General features: G+C 47.0%; 1 protein-coding gene across 14 annotated transcripts in view; it reads left to right on the forward strand.

Moving 5' to 3' along the window:
- TENM4 (teneurin transmembrane protein 4) overlaps positions 1-20,458 on the forward strand; it is a 2,724,551-nt gene that overhangs the window by 2,478,302 nt on the left and 225,791 nt on the right. For all 14 annotated transcript variants that reach the window (XM_074335694.2, XM_074335702.2, XM_074335700.2 and 11 more), the window contains one exon: positions 18,879-19,134. In XM_074335694.2, coding sequence (XP_074191795.2) covers positions 18,879-19,134 — 256 coding nt within the window. The remainder of the gene's footprint in view (positions 1-18,878; positions 19,135-20,458) is intronic.

The raw sequence follows: 20,458 nt of genomic DNA on the forward strand, positions 1-20,458 counted from the left end.
TGCACATTCATAGGCTGAGAGTAGGGGTTCCCAAAACATAGAGGGAATTTCTCTTATCAGAAGAAATGCCAGGCAAACACAGGCCACATTGGTACACCAAGGCAAAGGCACAGTGGAAGGAAACAGCCTTGAGCAAGAGGAATCCTGCATGTCTTCTAGAAATGGAGGCTAAGTGGATGGCCGTTGCCTCATTTTGTCTCCCATCACTAAGGTCTTTGTGGGATCGCCAGCAGAGTCATTCTCTGGCAGCCTCACTCAGTCCCAACTATGGTTTGTGGGCCATTAAAGATCATGTCAGCATAGGGGTGCTATGAGTAATTGCCATTATTGTAAAAAGCCCAGCCCCAAAAATGTGCTGTCGTCCTGCAGTTAAGGCTGCACTGGCCAGCCTTTGGGGCTTCCACTTACTAAACATGGGAGTTACCATGCCACGTGCTGGGCACTGCGCAACCTGCCCAGGCAGTGGAGTGGAAGGGTTAAGAAAACAGACTCTGGAGCCAGACTGCCTAAGTTCGGATCCTGTCTCCATCATGTAAGTCTGTCCTTAAGCAAGTTATATATCTTGTTCATGCCTTAGTTTTCCTATCTGTAAAACAGGAATAATAATAGTAACTATCTCATAAAGTTATAATGAAGATGGGTTGATATATATAAAACATGTAGACTAGTGCCTGGCACATAGTAGGCACTGTACATGTATTAGCTACTATTGTTTTACTTATCATTAATGTTATTATCATTCAACGTTACAATAGCCCTTCAAGTATGTCTAGTTGTCTTCTTTTCATAGATGGGAAAGTTGAGCCTTAGAAAGTTAAGTGACCTATCCAAGATCAAGCAGCTCGTAAATGGTAGAGCTGGAATTTAGATCCAAGTCCTTCTGACTCCATATTTTGCCACCATTAGTGCTCTTCTGCTTAATATAAAGCATTCAATCATTCATTCATTCATTCTTTCTTTCTTTCATTCATTCACACATTCAGTAAACACAGGGCCTACTTCATGTCAACCGTGGCCTAGGGCCTAGGGATCCGTTCACTGAATTCTCTTGGTCCTATGAGAAATTCTAATCATCCATTTTACATGTGTTCGATTAAACACTGGGAAAACAATTAATGATTAATTAATGACTATAGCTTGTGTGAGAAACAATATTTTGAAAACGTAGGGTAATTAGAGGAGAATTATTAATGGGATTCTAGGAGCGAAGAATTTGAAAACAACTGACAGAAATACTTGTCCAGCAAAGGAATCAGGTCTCACACGCTCCACCTACACAGGAAGGGACTGAGATCCACAGGTGGGATGGCTGGATCATGTGCCAGCGAAATCATGGCAGGGCTGGAACCTTAGGAGAAGGGGCAGGGCACAGTTAGGCCCAATCAGACTCACCTGGGCCTGGGTGCCTGGGTGGGCACCTTCCCTCCCCTCAAGTCATTCAGGAGAGTTCGATTTCTCACTTTGATTTCATCTAAATAGTCTGTAAGTCTGGAAAGCCACGGTAAGTAACACAGGGCCAGGCCATTGCAAATATTCAGATGTTGGCTGGAAATGGTGATAAAGTTCCTCTAAATATCCTACAGTATTTACCTGGAAATCCCAAATCGTGAGAGTAGAAAGGAGAAAGAAAGGGGAAATCACTATCCTTGAGAATCTGCTCTCTGCTCTGTGTGAAGTTTGATGGGTGCTGTGAAAGGAGGGAGCCCACGGAGATTCTGGGTCGGCATCCTGGCTCTGTCTCTGTGACCTTGGACTCCTAATTGCTCCCCCTCTCACTAGTTGTGTTATTCTGGACAAGTTGCCTGACTTCTCAGAGCTTCCATTGTCTCACAGCTGGAAAGTAGGTAACAACACATGCTTTACAAGGTTGCTTTTAAGATCAAATAAGATCATGCACGGAAAGGACTTAGCGTAGTCCTGACACAGGCTAATCATTCCGTCAACAATGGCCTGAGGACTGGAAGGACAGTCCACAAGCATCTGTATTAGACTTACAATAACGTACTACCCGTGCTAGGCATTGGGAATACGAAACTCACCGTCGAGTAGGAAACTCACTGTTCTTCCATTCAGTCTCAGTCTGTGAGTAGGTGACCTGATCTCCATGTTACAGATATTCCGAGAGGTTAAGTAACCTGTCCAGGTCACACAGCTGGTGAGTGGCAGAGCCGGGATTCAAACCCATGTCAGCCAGACCCTGACTATGTGTGTCCTCTCCAGGACACTAAAGAAGCTTGGCCTTTCTACTTTATTTCTTCCAGAAAACAAAGGAAGCAGCCAGGCAAAAGTGTACTTCTTCCATTTCTTTATTAAAAAAAAAAGAAAACACAGAAAATGTCATATGACTTTCAGATGTGGGTAGAATTCTTAGGGGATGTGCCTCCAAATGCAGATGTGCCTCAGAGTCGTGAGCATGCCAGGCCTGGAGATCGGTGCCCCTTCAGCAACATCAGTGAAGCCTCTGCATTGCATCCTGTATCGTCAAGAGACATTTTCCTTAGGAGGCCCTGGGCTGTGTAAATTAGGCAGAGCAGTGATCGCGGTGGTTATGAATATAACTGTTTGATTAAGGTTCTATGCTTGCTGCATTATTTGTTTCACAAACCTGAGCTGGGCTGATTGGATTTCTCTCTCTTTCTTTTTTAACATAAGTAGATTGTGAAATTGGAAAAATAAAATATTCCGCAGCTGAGAAAAAAGAATTAACTTGGGGAACGAGCCCAGGTGGCGTCCACAGACTGTACACTTTCTGCATTGAAATAGAGTTAGTGTCTTCTGCCCTTGCTGCAGGGACTAGCTCTGTAAGCGGCACGGGATGCCGTGGCGAGAAAAGGGGCAGGTGCTGGGAGTCAGTCATCCGGGGAGGGCATTGACCAGGAGCATAGCATTGAAGAAGACATTGTTAAGTATAAATAATAATAATAGCGTTTATGGAGCACCTACTGTGTGCTAGGCACATGGTAGGGTGAAGGGTGGAGAGTATGGCAATGGCATTAAGGGCGTGGGAGTTGAAGTTAGACAGACTCGAGTTCCAGTCTTGGCGCCGAATGGAGCATGAGCAAATTCTCTCTCAGCCCCCATTTCCTCATCCGTAAAATAGAGATAATAATAGCTAGCGTTTAGTGAGCACTTGCTATGTGCTGTGCATGCTCTTAGCACTTTACATGAATCCTGCCAACCTCCCCAAGACTATAATCTCCAAATTTGAAGTCAGGAAAGTGGGACACAAAAGGACAAAGTAATTGTGCCAGGCCACCCAGCTAGGAAGTGATGGAGCCTGGATTCAAACCCAGGCTCTGGCTCTACAGCCGATACTCCTGATATGCTGCATTGTGTTCCTCTTACACCTGCCTCAGAGGACTCTGGGGCAGATGAAATGGGAAAAAGGTGCATTAAGATGCTTAGCAGAGTACGTAGCAGCCCAGGAAGGCTTCAGTACACTGAGGCCTTTATTAGCATCATTGTTATATTTCTGTGGCCTGGGGATTGAGCTGGACGCTTTGCAGAGGACTTCAGGAGGACAAATGCCTTTTATCTCTTTCTACTATGACTTGATTTATGGACATTGATGAATGGAATACCTGCCTAAGATCTCCTGAGCTTGTAGCAAGAGAAAAACCCACATGTGGTCATGTCATAAATGATGAAAAGCATCTCTCTGATCTGTATAATGAGTTGGATGCTTTCTGCCTTTTCCCCTAAGTGGGGCCTTTTATGGCCTGAGGAAGAAGGTAAAGTTCACTTGAGTGGCAGCCTCCATGCTGCCATGTGACTTGCTGGGGTTGGATGGGTGCTCTTGGGTCGGGTGGAGGTGTTCGCATGCAGTGCCTTCTGGAGAGGCTGGGGAGAGCACTGGGCTTGGAGTCTCTGCGCCCAGGCTCTTCGCCTGGGCAAGCCACTTAGCCTTACAGAGCCTCAGCTGCCTCATGGGTAAAAGGAGGCTGTGTTGTTATGGTATGTTATCTTAGGGTTGTTGTTACGGTATGTCATCAGACATTAAAACTTTTTGTGTTCTCTAGAACTATTGATATGATTGTTGTTCTGTCATAAAACAGAGACGTTTTTGCATATAAATTGCTGGATATACCCACTTAGCTTAAGTACGTCAGAATTTATCGATCTTATTTTATCTATCTATCTATCTATCAATCTATCTATCTATCTATCTATCTTTCCATCCATATTCTTCTTTTGCCTCTAGGGGGCATGAGGAATAGAAAGAGCCAAGACATCTGTGTTGAGTCTTGGCTTTTATCATTTCCTAGTGTCGTGGCCATGAGCAGGTTCTCGTTTTGTATTTTTGTTTTCAAATCAGATTTTTAAATTGGATAAATGTTTCCATCTAATAATGTTGCCCCAAATGCTAGGGCCTGAGATGTCCCATTGTTGAAAAAAAGTTGAAAGTTTTCATAAACAAAGACATGAGTAGGTTCCTGAGGCTCAGCTTTCTTTTCTGTCAAATGGGGAAATTAAGACCTACTTTGCTGTGTTGCTTTGAAGATGCAATGAGGAAACCTTCATAAGTGCTCTGCTCCTAGTCATGTGTCAGTAAATATTCATTCTCTTGTCCCTGACAACCTCCTTGTTTTCAGACCTAAGAACCCTGCATGGACGGGGGTTCAATTTAGTTTCATTAAATAAGCATTTACGGAGAGCTTAATGGCCTTTACAGGGAAGACCAAGCACTGGGTGAGAAGACAGATATGATCTCTGCCTTTGGAGACCCTACAGCCTCAGGGGAATGCAATTAGAGGTCATTCTAAGGAGCTACAGAGAGTGAATTAATAGTTAACTGAGTCCTAGCTATGTGCCAGTCATTGCGCTAAGGACTCTGCTTGCACTGTGTCACTGAATTCCGGAAACACCACCAGGAAGTAGACGGTGTGCCGTTACCCACCCCCATTTTCCAAGTGAAGAATGGCTTTCAGAGTTTAACGACTCACCCAAATCCACAGAACTAGTAAGTGGCAGCGCCTGGTTTCAAACTCAGTCCCGTCTGACTCCGCACTCACCTTCCTGGCCACTGGACTGTTCGAATAAAGTTGATGGCATGAAAACGGAGCCCAGAAAAGATTGGTAGTGTGGCCAGTGTGTAAGTGTGGGAGGTGGGCCACGGCACTGAATGGCCATGCGGAAATGCTCTGTGGGTTCTAGCTACCTGTCGCTTTTATCCAGGGATGTCAGTGCCTCTTCCAAGAGAAAGCAGTTTCTTCAAAATGACTGATAAATATGAAATGGAGGGAGGCACGTGAACATGATGGATGAGAATCCACCTCTCCATTTGCTGGTATTTCGCCTCCTGCTGCATCCATGCGATGGGGGGGGGGGGGGGGGTAGAGTTAGGAAAGAAGATCTGATAAACTGCTCTGACCTTCAGTGCTGGTGTCTGTTTCGACAAAGTAGACTGTTCCCTGTGGGAGCCTTGAGATTCATGGTCTTGATTTCCTTTTCATGGCATCTTCCACTGTTGATAAAAAATATAGAATTTACGCACATCTCAGGGATCAGCTGTTCTAACCTGTGCAGTTTGGAGACCGTCAGTCAAGTTTAAAGAGAAAGATCAGGGGACCCGGAGTGTCAAAATTACACCATGGCCGTCAAGAATCGGTGGCGGCCCTGGGGAGAAAGAGCCTGCGATGCATCCCAGAGAAAGGCGTCATCCGCTGCTAGCCTCACTGCCTGTGATATATTAAGATAAGGTGTCTGCCCTTGGAGCGTACAGTCTGGTGGAAGAGACAGCTATGCAAGCAAATGACAGTAACTCAGAGTGAGCCATGGGAGCTAGAAAAGCCCAGAAGAGGGTCCTCTAATAGAAACTTTGGGTGGTGATTTCTCCAGGAGAAAGCTTCCTGGAGAAGGTAACTTCTCATCTGAGTTAACCAGGTGAAGGAGTAAAGAAAGTCATCCATACAGAAGAAAACCAGCGTATGGACAGCCATGGATGTGAAACAAGCAATGAGCATTTTCATTGGTGGTTTATAGTTAGCCTGTTAACCTTGGCACCTTTTGAAAGAGAGGAGTGGAGAGCTGCGCTAGAGTGCTGGGCTCAGGCCAGACGTTGAGGGGTCTTGTGCTGTGGGCAGTGGGGAGCCACTGAAGCCTTCATGGCAGGGGAGTGACATGATCACTTAGGAAGTTCACTCCAGCTGATGGATGATAGATGCTCTTGACGGGCTGGTGACTCTGTGACTGTGACCCCTAGGTGTCCATGGATGAGGGCCTGAGCTAAGGAGGTGACAGTGGGAGAGGTGAGGATCCCACAGAGATGTGGAAGGTGAGCACTAGAGTACTTGGTAGAATCATCAAGTTGTTGAACCTGAAAAATAGGGAGGTGGCCACGGTGACTCCCAGAGGTCTGGTAGGATTGATTGGGTGCATGGTTCTGGCATTAGCTGGCGATGTGATCCGGGACACAAGTAAGGGAGCAAAATTGGGGGCGGGGGAGCAGGGTGGGATTAAGGTTAGCTCTGTATGTATTTCGTTAGAGTGACAGAGGCTTGAAGTTCAGGGAAGAGGTTGAGGCTAGCTGTTTAAGCCACTGCTTCATTGACAGGGCGCACTGTTTGGGGCGCAGTCTTCTGTCGTGGTTGGCAGGAAGAAGCGCTCCTTAAATTGAACTACTGGTTACTCCAAGTCACTTCCTGGCCTTGGTCCTGATTCTTCCTCCTAAAGCCCCATGGAGCAGCTCTGCCACTTCTTCCACCCTTTAGCTTTTGGAAAGCAGCAGTAGTGTCTTACCTATCATCTTCTTCCCAAGAAATTCCCTGAGAGGAACAAGGGAAGGCACGAGGAATCAGACTGGCAAAGGCCAGAAGGAATCTCAAGAGATCATCTATAAAATTAAGGAGCCCCATTTTTCAGACAGACACATTAAGGCACAGAGAGGTTAATGGCAAAGCTGAGAACAGTTCTTCATTCTAGGATTCTCCTCTACCACACCACGTAAATGGGTGTTTAATTTCCTACTTATGGATTGTGTGGCATAAGCGACAAGGCTTGGAGAGCTAATCAGAAGGTATTTGGTGTGTTTCAGCTGTTCTCCTAGACGCACCCTCTTTTTTAAATCCTTCCCTAAGGCTTCTCCTTTCCAGACTAACAGCATCAGTCTCCTGCCTACCCCTATAGGAACAGAGTTTCTGAACCCTTCACCATCCAAAGAAGCCAGGGACAGCATTAACTAGCTTCAGAGACCTCAGGAGAGGATCCACTTCCCAGTACTGGGATGACCCACAGTCCAGGTGTCCGTCCTCTGGACCCACTCCAGCTAATCCGTACAACATGACTATCACCTACCTTATTCTTCGTGCGTTACCTCTATGAATGCAGCCTACTCCATTTTCATGAGCTTCTTATCTGCTCCAGCACTCCTATTCAACTGAATTCTCTCTCTCTCTCTCTATCTCTCTCTCTCTCTCCCCCCTCTCCCTCTCCCTCCCCTTTCTCTCTTCCTTTTCTCCTCCCACCCCCTCTCCCGCTCTCTTCCTGTCGCCCTTCCCTTCCCCTCTTACCTGTCGACTATGTTTCCTTGTTGATCTGGAACTGACCTAACAGTTTAAGGGGCAGACCATTTTTGAAAAAGGTACGGAGATGACGAAGGAAGGGAAACTTACCTGATAACCAGAAAGCTTTTGCAGGACAAGTTCCAGGACAAGTTCTGTCCTGAGGTGCATACAGCTTTAAGTCAGGGAAAAGCCATGTACCCGGAAAAGATCGTCCCTGGGGCTGCCACCAGCCTTTTCCAAGCAGTCCGTTCAGATTTTGTAGGCAGGGACTGTGTCTAACCCATCTCTGTGTCTCCAGTATCAAGCAAAAGGCCTATAGAGAGTGATCTTTGTGAAGAGAAGGAAAACAGGGAAGTGGGAAGGGGGAAAGGAAGGAAAGAACCACCACGGTTCTCTTTCTTCCATTCCATCGTCCTGCCTTCTTTGCTGCCCAGCCACACAGCACAACCCAATATACTCCTTGCTGTGCACATCTTTTGTAAGCAAATGTTTGTTAACAAATACCCAAGGTTCATCTACGAAGAATTATATAGTCTTGATTTTAAAATTGGAGGGGACTCCCACCACCTCTTCCTCCTGTCTGTCAGTTGGGGCATCTGGGGCTCAGATAGGTTAAGTGCCTTGCCTAAGGTCACACAGCAATTAATGGCTAATAGGGACAAGCACAGAAATGAAGTCTGAGTGAATACGTATTGGGAGATCACTCTTCTAGGTCCACACGGTGGCCTGGCCACGTTGTTCATGCACCACGCTTAGGACAGATACGTTTTGATGCACTTTGGCTTAGTTTGTCAATTACCACGACCCTGGGAACAGAGGGCAATGTTGATTACCCCTCTCTGGCAGAGACTGACTCTCCTCTTCCCTTCACGGTGCAGTCAAAGGCAGCGGGGTGCCCCTCACCCCACTCCCACCCTAGGAGAACATGCATTGCTGGATGGAGAGTCCCATGTGCATTTCAGTGAAGGCTGGGGATTCTGGTTCACTCTTGTGACTACTCGAGCCCTTGATCTTAGAGGGCTGGAAGTTGGAGTGAGCCCTCTGAACACCTTAAAGCTGCTCCAGGCTCCCAAGCCTGTCCCCCAGGCTCTTGAAGATAGGCTCCAGCCTTGTCAACCTCTGTTCCATGTGTGCAGGTCTCCATACCATCCTCTTACCTGAAGGAGCCCGTATCTCTCAGCCTGTGGGCCTTTGCTTGTGCCAGCCCCTGCCTAGAATGCCCTCTCCCTCCCCTGTGTACACCTCCATCCTGTCTCTACTTCAGTACCCAGTTCAAGTTCTTGCTCTTCCTAGAAGCTTCCCCAGACCACCCTATCTGTAAACTTGTGTATCCGTAAGGGGCTTGGCTACTGTCTGAAGCAGGGCTGCAGAAGATGGGGCAAGGGGTCACCTCAGCCTCCTTCTCCGCCCACCTTTCAGTGCCCCTGCTGTGCCAACAATTAGCCAAACCTGTCTGGGGGAGGGGCAAGGGAGCCTCCTGTGACAGACAAGGGCAGGGAGTAATCTGAAACTGGGGGCGGGGTGGAGGAGGCAAACAGAATAAAATCTGCCACCTGGACTGCATACCCCTGAGGGTCACTGTGTCCCATGCACTGCATGTGGCTTTCTGGGCCCCCTCTTGCCAAATGCTAGTTGTGCTTCCCGGTTGTTGTAACAACCAGAAAACACCCCCTTCCACATTTCCAGGCATGCTATTTGAAAATCTATGCACCATACAAGCAGGCTTTTGCATTAGTTTAGGACACTGTCCCCTCTTGACTATTTCTCAAATGCAAAGCACTTTAAAGGTCTGAGTGTTCACCCAGAGTTCCGCCCTGACTAAATGAATGAGGAGGCAGAAGCCGCCATATTGTGACTTCAGGGTGCCCATTTTTACTCCCCGTCAAGACTAGAAGGGTAGCCTCGAGGAGCTCCACAGTCTGCTGTCCCTTCCCCTCCGGGAGTCCATCCGGAATTTCAGGCCAACTACCATGTAGAGTCCCTGCACACTGGCCATGACATAGAATGAACAGCACAGCAGTAAAAGTGAACAGGAAGCATTTGTTCAGGGAAGGAATCAATGGGCAGACAAAACACCACACAAAAATTCAACCCCTAGCCTCATGTTCAGACCAGTGGTTGCATTTTGGACTTCCCTGTTTTTATTCATCGTGGACTGAAGCAATAATAATAATGGTGATAGTTATCTCTAACTCTTGGACAGGACTCTACAGTTTGCAGGGTGCTTTCATATACATCTGACAAGTGAAGAACTAAAACTCAGAGAGGTTAAATCAATTGTCCGAGATTATACAGCTTGAAGGAGGCAGAACTGAGACTGGAAGTCAGGCCATCAGATTCCGGCTGCCGACTGGTGACAAAGAGCTTTCTGGCCTCTCTAAATTGGTCGTGCAGGCCAAGGTTCATTAGCTAAGCTCTCAGCACTGCTACATCACCATCCCAAGTCAGTGGTAGTCGATGGCATTTTAATGGAAGCCAAATAACTCTTTCTCTTGGCATTCTCAGGCAGCTGGAGTTTTGTGTTTTATGATAATTAAATACCATCATCTTTCATATCTGACAATCTTTAGGGCCCTATTAATGACTGTAGTGCACGCCGAGGTCGTCGTTAACTCCAGAGCGAGGAGACCTTCAGGCGCCTGTCGGCTGTTTTGCAGGGTTGGATGAGGGTACCCAGCCTCGCACCCTTTCTTGGAGCCAGCACGGGCCTAAGATCTCAGGGCTATTGACACATTCATATTGTTTGCCTGAGCCTAAGTTCTGGAAGTCCATGCCTTTTTCTCATGAATATGCCCTTAAGAAAATAACAACATATTTCTCTGGAGTCTTTTTAGCAGTCTGGCATCTGTGGTCAGTCTGGCCCTGCTTGTAGCCTGTAACCCCACCCCTCATCCCCCTCATGTTTCATCCTCCACGTGGCCACCGGAATCTTCCTCAAACACGAGTGTGGTCACAGCACACCCTTGCTCAAAGCCCATCAAAGGCACCCTCTCACCCTCCCTATAAAAAGCCGATTTCTTTCACTTGGCACCTCTAGGCCCCATCGCCCAGTCTTGTCCCCAGTGTGTCTGCCTGCCTCCTGTCCCTACCCCCTCGCAGCCATCGCACTACTTATAGAAGTGCCCAGAAGGGTTTGCTCTGTCTCTCAGGCTCTGAACCCTCACACATGCATCTTCCTCTGCCTAGAGTGCCCTGTTGGCACAGGTCACATGTCACTTCTCCTGCAACCTTCCTGGACCCCGACAATCAGTCTGGCAGCCGCCTCTGTGCTCCGTGGAGCTCCAGTGGGGCTCTCCTGTAAGGCAAACAAGGATAATGGTAGCTGCTACTGTAGCGTGCTCACTGTGTGAGAGGCATTAATGGAAGCACTTTACCTGTATCAGCACACGTCATATACGTAAGCAGAGCGGTTAACAGCATGGGCGCAAGAGCCAGACTGCCTGAGTTCAAATGCTGGCTCCATCACTTAATGGTTTTGTAATACTTAGCCTTCCTGTGCCTTAGTTTCCTCATCTACAAAATGGAGAATAATAGTAGCACCTTCTTTTTTTTTCTTTTTTTCTTTTTTTTTTGGTTAAAGATTTTATTGAGGAATGGGAACAGGACTTTATTAGGGAACAGTGTGTACTTCCTGGACTTTTTCCAAGTCAAGTTGTTGTCCTTTCAGTCTTAGTTGTGGAGGGTGCAGCTCAGCTCCAGGTCCAGTTGCCGTTGGTAGTTGCAGGGAGCGCTGCCCACCATCCCTTGCGGGAGTCGAGGAATCGAACTGGCAACCTTGTGGTTGAGAGCCCACTGGCCATGTGGGAATTGAACCAAAAGCCTTCGGGGATAGGAGCACAGAGCTCCAACCACCTGAGCCACCGGGCCGGCCCCCAGCACCTTCTTTATACAGGTGTTACAAAGATTAAGTAAAGCACTTACAGCCAGTCACATAGCAAGTACTCAATTCATGTGAGCTATTATAATTTCATCATGATTACCATTTTGCCTGGGTGTGTGTTGGTATAGCTGTTATTTTTACCAAACTGTGAGCACCTCCCAAAGTCAGGGATCATATTTGTTTCATCCTTGGATCTTTGTGTATGCTTCTATCTCGGGTAGCCCTTCCTCCTCCGCCTCTTCTTATATTACTATTATATACTTGTTTTATAGGTGAGGAATTAGACTCAGAGAAACTGGGTGACTTTCGCCAACTCATATCTCTTGTCAGACACAGAGCCGAGGTCTGAACACTGCTCTTGTATCTCCCTTTCGCATCTGTCCCCCAAACACCAACAAGTCATCAAGGCTGAGGCTCATCCCCACTTTCAAACTCACGTCCCTGCACACAACAGAGGGCTGTTCAATATTGCTGCGTGACAGAACCGCCTCATGTGCCCTCTCCTTAGGGGGCTGCTGGAACCCAGGACTGAGCGGCACCTAGTTTGCTCTGAGATGCTTCACTAATGCAGAAAGGGGCTCTCATCTCTAAGGGCATGGAGACCCCACGTGTTCAGTTTTGTTCTGAGTGTCAGGCGGCAGCCATTCTCATCATTTCTGTGCGTTGAGCTCTAGGCACCCTCTTGAGACCAGGGCTCCCGGAGTGGGATTCAGCTGTACTAAAAGAGTACCCCATTTCTGTTAGACATTTTCCTGCTCTTTCTCTCTCAAGGTTTTTTGCTTTGGAGCCCTTTACAGAGTGATCGTCGTAGTGAGGATTTAGCACTTTATAATTTATTCATTCAACATGGCTTTGTCACATAATCATGGAAATATAGTTATAATTTTAAAAAATTTCTGTATCCCAGGCAATGTGCTAAGCACTCTACATGCGAAGTTCTGACAGTTAAATTCGTGAACTTGTAATGATGTTGCTAACCTTTTTTTGATATCAGAGGGATTATTCTTTATGAATTTGTACCAACTGGACAAACAGTTAACTAGGTTTACTATTTGGAAGTGCTGGAAAGGCTGCATGAAAAAGTTAGACGACCTAAACTTTTTGCCAACAATTCATGGCTCTTGCATCACGACAATGCACCAACTCACACAGCACTGTCTGTGAGGGAGTTTTTAGCCAGTAAACAAATAACGGTATTGGAACACCCTCCCTACTCACCTGACCTGGACCCCAATGACTTCTTTCTTTACCCGAAGATAAAGGAACTATTGAAAGGAAGACATTTGGATGACATTCAGGACATCAAGGGTGATACAATGACAGGTCTGATGGCCATTCCAGAAAAAGAGTTCCAAAATTGCTTTGGAGGGTCAACTAGGCGCTGGCGTTGGTGCATAGCTTCCCAAGGGGAGTACTTCAAAGGTGACCATAGTGATATTCAGCAATTAGGTATGTAGCACTTTTTCTAGGATGAGTTCACAAACTTAATTGTCAGATCTCGTACATTATCTCATTTACTTCTCATAACAGCCTGATAAGGTGGGCATCATCTCCATTTAGTGACAAGAAAACTGAAGCTCCAGAGAAGTTAAGTAACTTGATCAAGGTCACACAGCTTATAAGTGGCAAAACCAACACTTGAACCCAGTGCTGTCTGACACCAAAGCCTAGTCTCTTTCTATTACCAACTGCTCTGCTCAGCAGTCTAAAGGACCCCACTTTGATCTGAGTTCAGGGAGATACAGCCCAGAGGCTTTGGTATTCAGGATTTCTATGCATATAAAATGAAAAATGTCTGAGGTGTTGGAGGGAACCAGCAACTACAAATACATCTGCCAACTTGTAAGAACCAGAAAAAAAAAAAAAAAAAAGTCCTGGAAAACCAGGCTTGCAAAACTCAGATAAGCAAGTGGCCTTTACTGACAGAGGTGTGTAATACAACAGTAAGATGATTCAGATTTGGGCTTGATGCAGAGGTACTCTTAGTGGCTATATCTGTGAGAAGAGGGTGTCAGTTGAAATTTGCAGCACAGCTTTGCAAACGTACCAATGCTGACTCCCAGGTAGCCGGAGAAAAGCCATTGCTGGTATAGGCAAGAACTCCACCTACCTCATTTGCTGTTATCTCCCCCACATTCCATAAATATTTACTGGGGATGTGGAGATGAGTGGCAGATGGGCCTTCCCCTCAGGGCACAGGAGGAGACCACTCTGTACTTGGCACTTGAGCAAAGGACGTCGCTTTTCATCCTTCAGAAAGTGGTTACCTAGGAATGTGTACACCCTTCCACAGGTGCACAGACCAAGCACCAGGGAGGTGAAGCGAGTTATTGGAGGCCGCCCAGCCAGTGAGTAGAAACCAGAAGAGAGTTCCTCTCTTAGGCCATCTCTGTCCCTCACTCACTGTTGTGTTCCCAGCAAGCAAAAGGTTTAGAGGACACGGCACAGAACAGGCACCCAGTACAGCGGAATGAGTTAGCTGCTTCTGAGATTCCCTTCAAAGAAGGGAGTATAAGTTAGGGAGGAAGAACGCAAGAAAACAAGGGCCCTGCTATAGCCGCTCCCCTCTGTCCTCCTGCTTGGTCACAGGAACAGAAAGGAGACGCCACTCAGACCAGTGGGCACCTTTGCTCCTTGGGAAGTTCATATCTCTTTTGGGGGCTTGAGTGAGCTGCCATTGCTGAGTTGAGTCCCAAAACACAGAGCCTTTCGCTTGGGAACCTGGAAAACATCAAGGTCCCCTTTCCCAAGCGTTGGAAGAACCTAAGGGATGAGGAAAGGGAAACAAAGAACCCAGCTGAAACATCTGGAACTCTGGCTCCAGGCAAGTAAATAAAGGCCTGTGTAGGTCCATAGCCTGGAAAGCTCAAGGTAGTCATTTTCTGCACACAAACATTCTCCACACTAGCCTTACCCTCCTGGACAGACTGCCGCAGCCACTCGCATGAACCACTCACTCAGTAAACCTGTAGTGAGTATCTGCTCAATTCTAGGATCTTTGATCACCAGAACAGAAGGAATGAGAATTTTTACACCTGGCAGAAGAGGCAATATGGGGAGCTAAGTATGCAAGCTCTATGAGAAAAGGAAAGATGAGCAGTCCGGGTCACCTGCTGTCTACATTATCAGTATTCAATGGAGGAGGAAAGAACTTGAGCGAGGGTAGATCAAGGAAGGCTTTCTGGTGGGGGTGGCAGTTGAGCTGAGCTTCAAAAACTAAAGAGGATTTGGACCAGGCTGTGCCTTATCCCCATAGGAGTATTTCCTTTTAGAAGTTAGATTTTTAGATCTGTGGCCAGTGGCCGTATAGTAAAAAATCTCACTATATCGGGATTCTTGGCAGTGCTTCTAAATAGTTATCAAGCCAGGGCCTAGTGTCCCCACGTAGTCACAAAGCAGACGTCCGTCCAGAAGCAGACCTCAGACACTTGCTGTCTGCACTGAGGGACGCTTTCCTGCCGTTGGCCATGGTCTAAGACTGTCAAGCAGGTGTCTGTGTTTTATGCCGAGGCACCGTGGTTTGGTAGACGGAGTTCAGGCTTTGGATTAATAAGGAACACTCACTAGTTTTGTAAACCTCAGCTTCCTCATCTATAAAATGGGAATGATAATACTGCCCTCTAGGAGTCGTGAGCATTCGAAAGTTAAGGTTGTGAAAGTACATGTCATAAGTGTTCAAATACATGGCAGCGACTCTTAATATCAGTTAGGTAAAATGTCCGGAGGAGGATGCCACCTAGAGAAGGGTCAGGAGCAAGGACTAGTTCACTCTTGTCTGCTGGCCTCCTGATAACCATTGGATGGTAGTGGTCCAGTTCCTCTCACTGCTCTGGTGCCCTGGATTGCAGCCAGCAGCCTGAAGGACCAAGGGTAGGGGGGACATTCAGTCATCCCAGGAGGCCACTTCTGCTGCTGGCTTCTGTCCCAGGCTCCAAATGTCTCCATTAAAGTGCTGCCTGAGGACAACGGAACAAAATAAATGACCCTGCATATTCTCGCCTTCTGCTTGGTCCGAAACTATCTGTTTTCTAAGTGGAACCCTCTGCCTGTTCTACCAGCTCCCAGATTCTGTCCCATCAAGGGGCATCCTTCTGGCTGTCTGTTGGGCCAGGACCAGAGCATGGCATATCTTCCGAAGGTACCATCCACATTCTGTGGCCTTCCTGGGGACCGTCCTCACTGGAGATGAGGTTTCAGCCACTGAGCTGCCTCCGCAGATCTCTTATCCTCTGGAGGAAAGTGTGGCTGAAGTGGAGGGTCCAGGGAGGGAGCTGATGAGAAATGAGGCTGGAAAGACAGGTGTAAATCAAATTCTGAAGGGCTCAGTAGAAGGGTAGGCCTTATCCTGAAGGGAGCAGTTTGTAAGAAGGAAGTGATTGTTCAGACGGGTTTCTGTTTCTTTTACTATTTCGACCCCTCTTGTCCCCCAACTCCCTCCAGATTTGCTTTGTAACTCTTTGGCATAAAAGATTGAGTTACCTGAAAAGCAGAGAGTGATGCATCTTCCGCTAAAAATAGCTATAACGGTGATAGTGCCTCACACTTAACTGAGCTCAATGGTTTCTAGGAAGCAGTCTCCTGGGCCAAGGAAGAGCACAGCTGCCTTGGTTTGAATCCTGTACTCGCTGACTCTCAGTCTCCTCCATGAAATACAGGATTCTCATGGGGAACTGATGAAGTGGAACACTTTGTAAACTGTGAACTTCAGAAATATTTCCTTCCCGTAGATTGCCTCATTTGATATCACTGGAGCTCTGTGATTCCTTCCCTTAATAAACTCTCCCCATTTTACAGATGAGAAAACTGAGGCTCAAAGAGGTTAAGTGACACAAGTTGTCTTAGTCTTAGGCACAGTTGCCCTGATGATCTCTGAATCACCTTCAGGCTAGTCTTCCCTTTTCTTGAAGAAGAGCGCAAGTTTGCAGCCTACGAGCTTTATCATCCTGTCCTATAGAATCTAAGAAATCCAACAGCTGTTGTTTCCATCTCCGTCCCCTTCAGTTCACACTGGCAGTGGTCCTTCTGGGATGGCTCTTTAGATCCATGGTTCACACCCATATTAATCTCCTTCTCAAATGGTCAATCAGCCACATCCTTGGCGTTCTCTTCCATACATGCTTTCTTATTTTTTGCAATATGGACAGCCTAAGAATTTTTCAAACCTTTAAGTTATGGTTTCTTTGTGCTTATCAGTTCCTTCTTCAATCATTTCTCTCTTCTCGTATTTTACCATAAGCAGTCAGGAGGATCAAGCCACTCCCTTAACACTTGGCCTAGAAACCTCCTCAGCGAAATACCCAATTTCATTGCTCACAGTTTCTATCTTCTGCAGAACACTAGAACATAAACACAGTTCAGCCAAGTTCTTTGCCATTTTGTAACAAGAATCGCCTTTTCTCCATTGTCTAATAACATGATCTTCATTTCTGTCTGAGACCTCAACAAAATTGCCTTTAATGTCCATGTTTCTACCAACATTTTGTACATAGTTGTTTACGTATTCTCCAAGAAGACGGAAGCTTTCTCTACAGCTCTCTTCTTTCTGAGCTCTCACCAGAATCACCTTTAACAGTCCTTTTATGGCAATATAGGCGTTTTCTAGAATGCACCTCAAAACTCTTCCAGGCTTTACTCATTACCCAGTTCCAAAACTGCTTCCACCTTTTTAGGTGTCACCCCACTTCTTGGTACCAGTTTCTGTCTTAACATATGCTGCTATGACATAGTTCCTTAGACTGGGTGGCTTAAACAACACACATTTATTTCTCACAGTTCTGGAGGCTGGATCAAGGTGCCAGCCAGTACATTTGGTGTCTGGTGGCGCCCCCTTCCTAATTTGCAGACAGTCGCCTTCTTGCTGTGTCCTAACATGGTGGGGAGAGAGCGAGCTACCTCTCTGGTCTCTTCTTCTAAGGACACTAATCTCGTTATGAGGAGTCCATCCTCGTCTCCTTATCTGAATCTAATTACTTCCCATTGCGAAGTATCATCACATGTCGGGTGGGAGCTTCAACATACAAATATTGAGGGGACACAGCATGTAGTCCATAACTACTGCCATGTGGTTAATAAGTGGCAGAGTCTAGAATAAAATCAGTTTCCTGACTTCTTCACCCCCATAATATCCTCAGCTTCCAAAGACTAGGCTTTCCGTGAGCATAGCGTAGGCAGATGGTAGTTCAGAATTACCTCCAGGACGTGCCACATTTGTGGCATCACCAGAAATTTTCTTTCGGTGTAAAGAACATCTACTTAGCCAGGTACCCTCAGGTACTTTACTTATCTGCTCTGAGTCTTAAGTTATTCATCTATAAATTTGGTGATAATATCTACTGCTTGAATAGTTGAAGGGAGTAAATACAATAGTTATTTTAATTCCCTCATCTGTGAAATGGGGATAAAAACATCACCTGCTCTGTAGTGGGCTGTGAGGATTAGCTGAATTTAAACATGTAGAGGGCACCTAATAGTGCCTGGCACACAGTAAGGGCTCCATAAATGTTACGGCGTTTCCCTGAAAATAAGACCTGGCCAGACCATAAGCTCTAACGCGTCTTTTGGAGCAAAAATTAATATAAGACCCGGTCTTATCTAACATAAAACCGGGTCTTAATCTAACATAATATAATATAGGATGGGGTCTTATATTAGTTTTTGCTCCAAAAGATGCATTAGAGCTGATAGTCCAGCTAGGTCTTATTTTGGGGGAAACAGGGTACTGGTGGTTTTTAATAATCCTAGGTGATTTTTCATTACGCTTTCTCCCTTTACTCAAAATTCACCTTCTCCCTGAGTCCATCACTGGCCACCTAGCCTAAAATTTCACCTTTCTTTCTAAACTTTTATCACTGCCTCCACATATACAGGCCTTAGGCCCCTTACTGGCTTTATGTGTTCTCAGATCTATCACTGTCTCAGTAAACTATATATTTCACTTGTTTGTTTCATTTGTTGTGTATTGTTACATATAATCAGTGGTTCTCAAATTTTAGCGTCTATCACAATCACCTAGAGAGTTTGTGAAATGAGAATTGCTGACCCCCGCCCCAATAGGTCATGATTCAGTAAGTCTGGGGTAGGACCCCAAGAATTTCCATTTCTAGCAAATTCCCAGGGGATGTTGAAGCTGCTGGTCCCAGACCCCACTTTGAAAACCACCCCCCAAAAAATTATCAAAGAAGCAGTGTGAAGTTGGTGACACTGAGACTAGCCTTTTTTTTTTTAAATCTTGTTTGTTGTCTCTCTTAACCAGAATTTAAACTCAATGGGAACAGGGGTTTTGCCTGTTTTGTTCCTTGATGCATCCATCCCCGGCACCTAGAATAGTAGGTGCCCAATAAATACCTGTCGAGTAAATATTTATTGAATGCATTACTAATATGTCTGATTTGCCAGAGCCCGTTGATGGTCTATCATCTCCTACGCGGTCCTCATTTGGACCCCAGGCCGTGGCAGTGCCAGGTGCTGTCCTCTGACCGCGCGTGTTTGTGCCCTAGATCACCCGGGCGGCCTGCAGAACCACTCGCGGCTCCGGACGCCGCCTCCGCCACTCTCGCACGCGCACACCCCCAACCAGCACCACGCAGCCTCCATCACCTCCCTGAACCGGGGCAACTTCACTCCGAGGAGCAACCCCAGCCCGGCCCCCACTGACCACTCGCTCTCCGGAGAGCCCCCTGCCGGTGGCGCGCAGGAGCCAGCCCACGCCCAGGACAACTGGCTGCTCAATAGCAACATTCCCCTGGAGACCAGGTGCGGTGCCTGGGGGCGGGCTGGGGTTGAGGCCAGCAGGAGCAGGCCGGAGGGGGACCTGGTGGCTAGAGGGGCGGCGGGGCTGAGACCCCTTCTATGTGCCCATCACGCACCCTGGCCCAGGAAGCTGGGGTCAGGTGCACTGCTTAGGGTTACCGCTCTCTGGCCGCCAGAGAGAACGACCGTGGGGTGGAAGTAGGACAGAAAGAGCATGGGCGTTGGATCACACAGCCCCCAGGCCCAGGGCTAGCCTGCCGCTTATGAAAGGTATGACCTTGGTCAAGTTGCTAAACCCCTCTGGGCCTTCCCTTCCTTGGCAGCACAATGGGGAATGTTGTAAAAGTATAGGAGAGCTGATGTGTGTGAAGGTGGCTGGCACAGATATGTGGCAGAGAGCAGGCTTCCCGTCAGTGATTGCAGCCTCCAACTTTCCCTACTGTAATATGGCCACCCTATGCCTTGCATGGGGCCTGCCTGGCCTGTGGTGGGTATGTAGTAAATGCTCTCTCCCCTCCTCTGCTCCCCTCCTCTGCCTCGCCTCTCCTGCTGGCCTATCCCTTTTATACCCAAAGCCCTAATAATGCCTAACATTCATATATCAGCTTTTGGTTACAGGGACGTTCGTACTTGTGATACGATATATCTTTCGCAACTTTATGAAGGGGGTATTATTATTGGGATCCCATCTGGGAGTTTCAGAAGCCGAGACTCAGAAGGTCAGTGACTAGCTCAGGTCGCAGAGGCAATTGATGTACAGCTAAGATTTGAACCCAGGCTGCCTGACTCCGTATGCGGTGCTATTTCCCTGCCCCACAGCCACCTTCTCCGGGTCTCTCCTGGCCTGGCCCCGTCCACCTCTCCCTTCTTCCAACCTTGTGGAGTGCTTCCCTCAGTTCAGGGACTTCAGTCAGTTTCAGTTCTGTAGCTGTCCTCCTTCCCTCTGATTAGCCACGATTTTTCCAAAATGAAAATTTTTTTTTTATGATTACAAAAACTCACTACAGAAAATACAGAGATATAAAGGCGACAATTAGATTTACCCATACTCCTATCCCTTTGAGATAAGCACTGTCGACTTTGGGGGACCTTTCCCTGCTTTCTCTAAACTGAAGATGAAATGCCCCACCCTGGTACAGTTGGAACCTCTTCTCAAAATACTGGGAAACAGAGATTTCATTTTCTCCAACTCCTGCTCCTTATCTGTGGCGAGGACAAAAATCATACTACGTTCCAAGAAGTGAAATTAATCTATACGTGGAAAGTGTACCCATCTGCTTCTGCCTGGCACATGACTGATATTTGCACATTGAGCCTGTGGGGTGAG

The sequence above is a fragment of the Rhinolophus sinicus genome, chromosome 14 (assembly GCF_057876585.1).
Source record: "Rhinolophus sinicus isolate RSI-liver-muscle chromosome 14, RSI-T2T, whole genome shotgun sequence".
Classification (NCBI taxonomy): domain Eukaryota; kingdom Metazoa; phylum Chordata; class Mammalia; order Chiroptera; family Rhinolophidae; genus Rhinolophus; species Rhinolophus sinicus.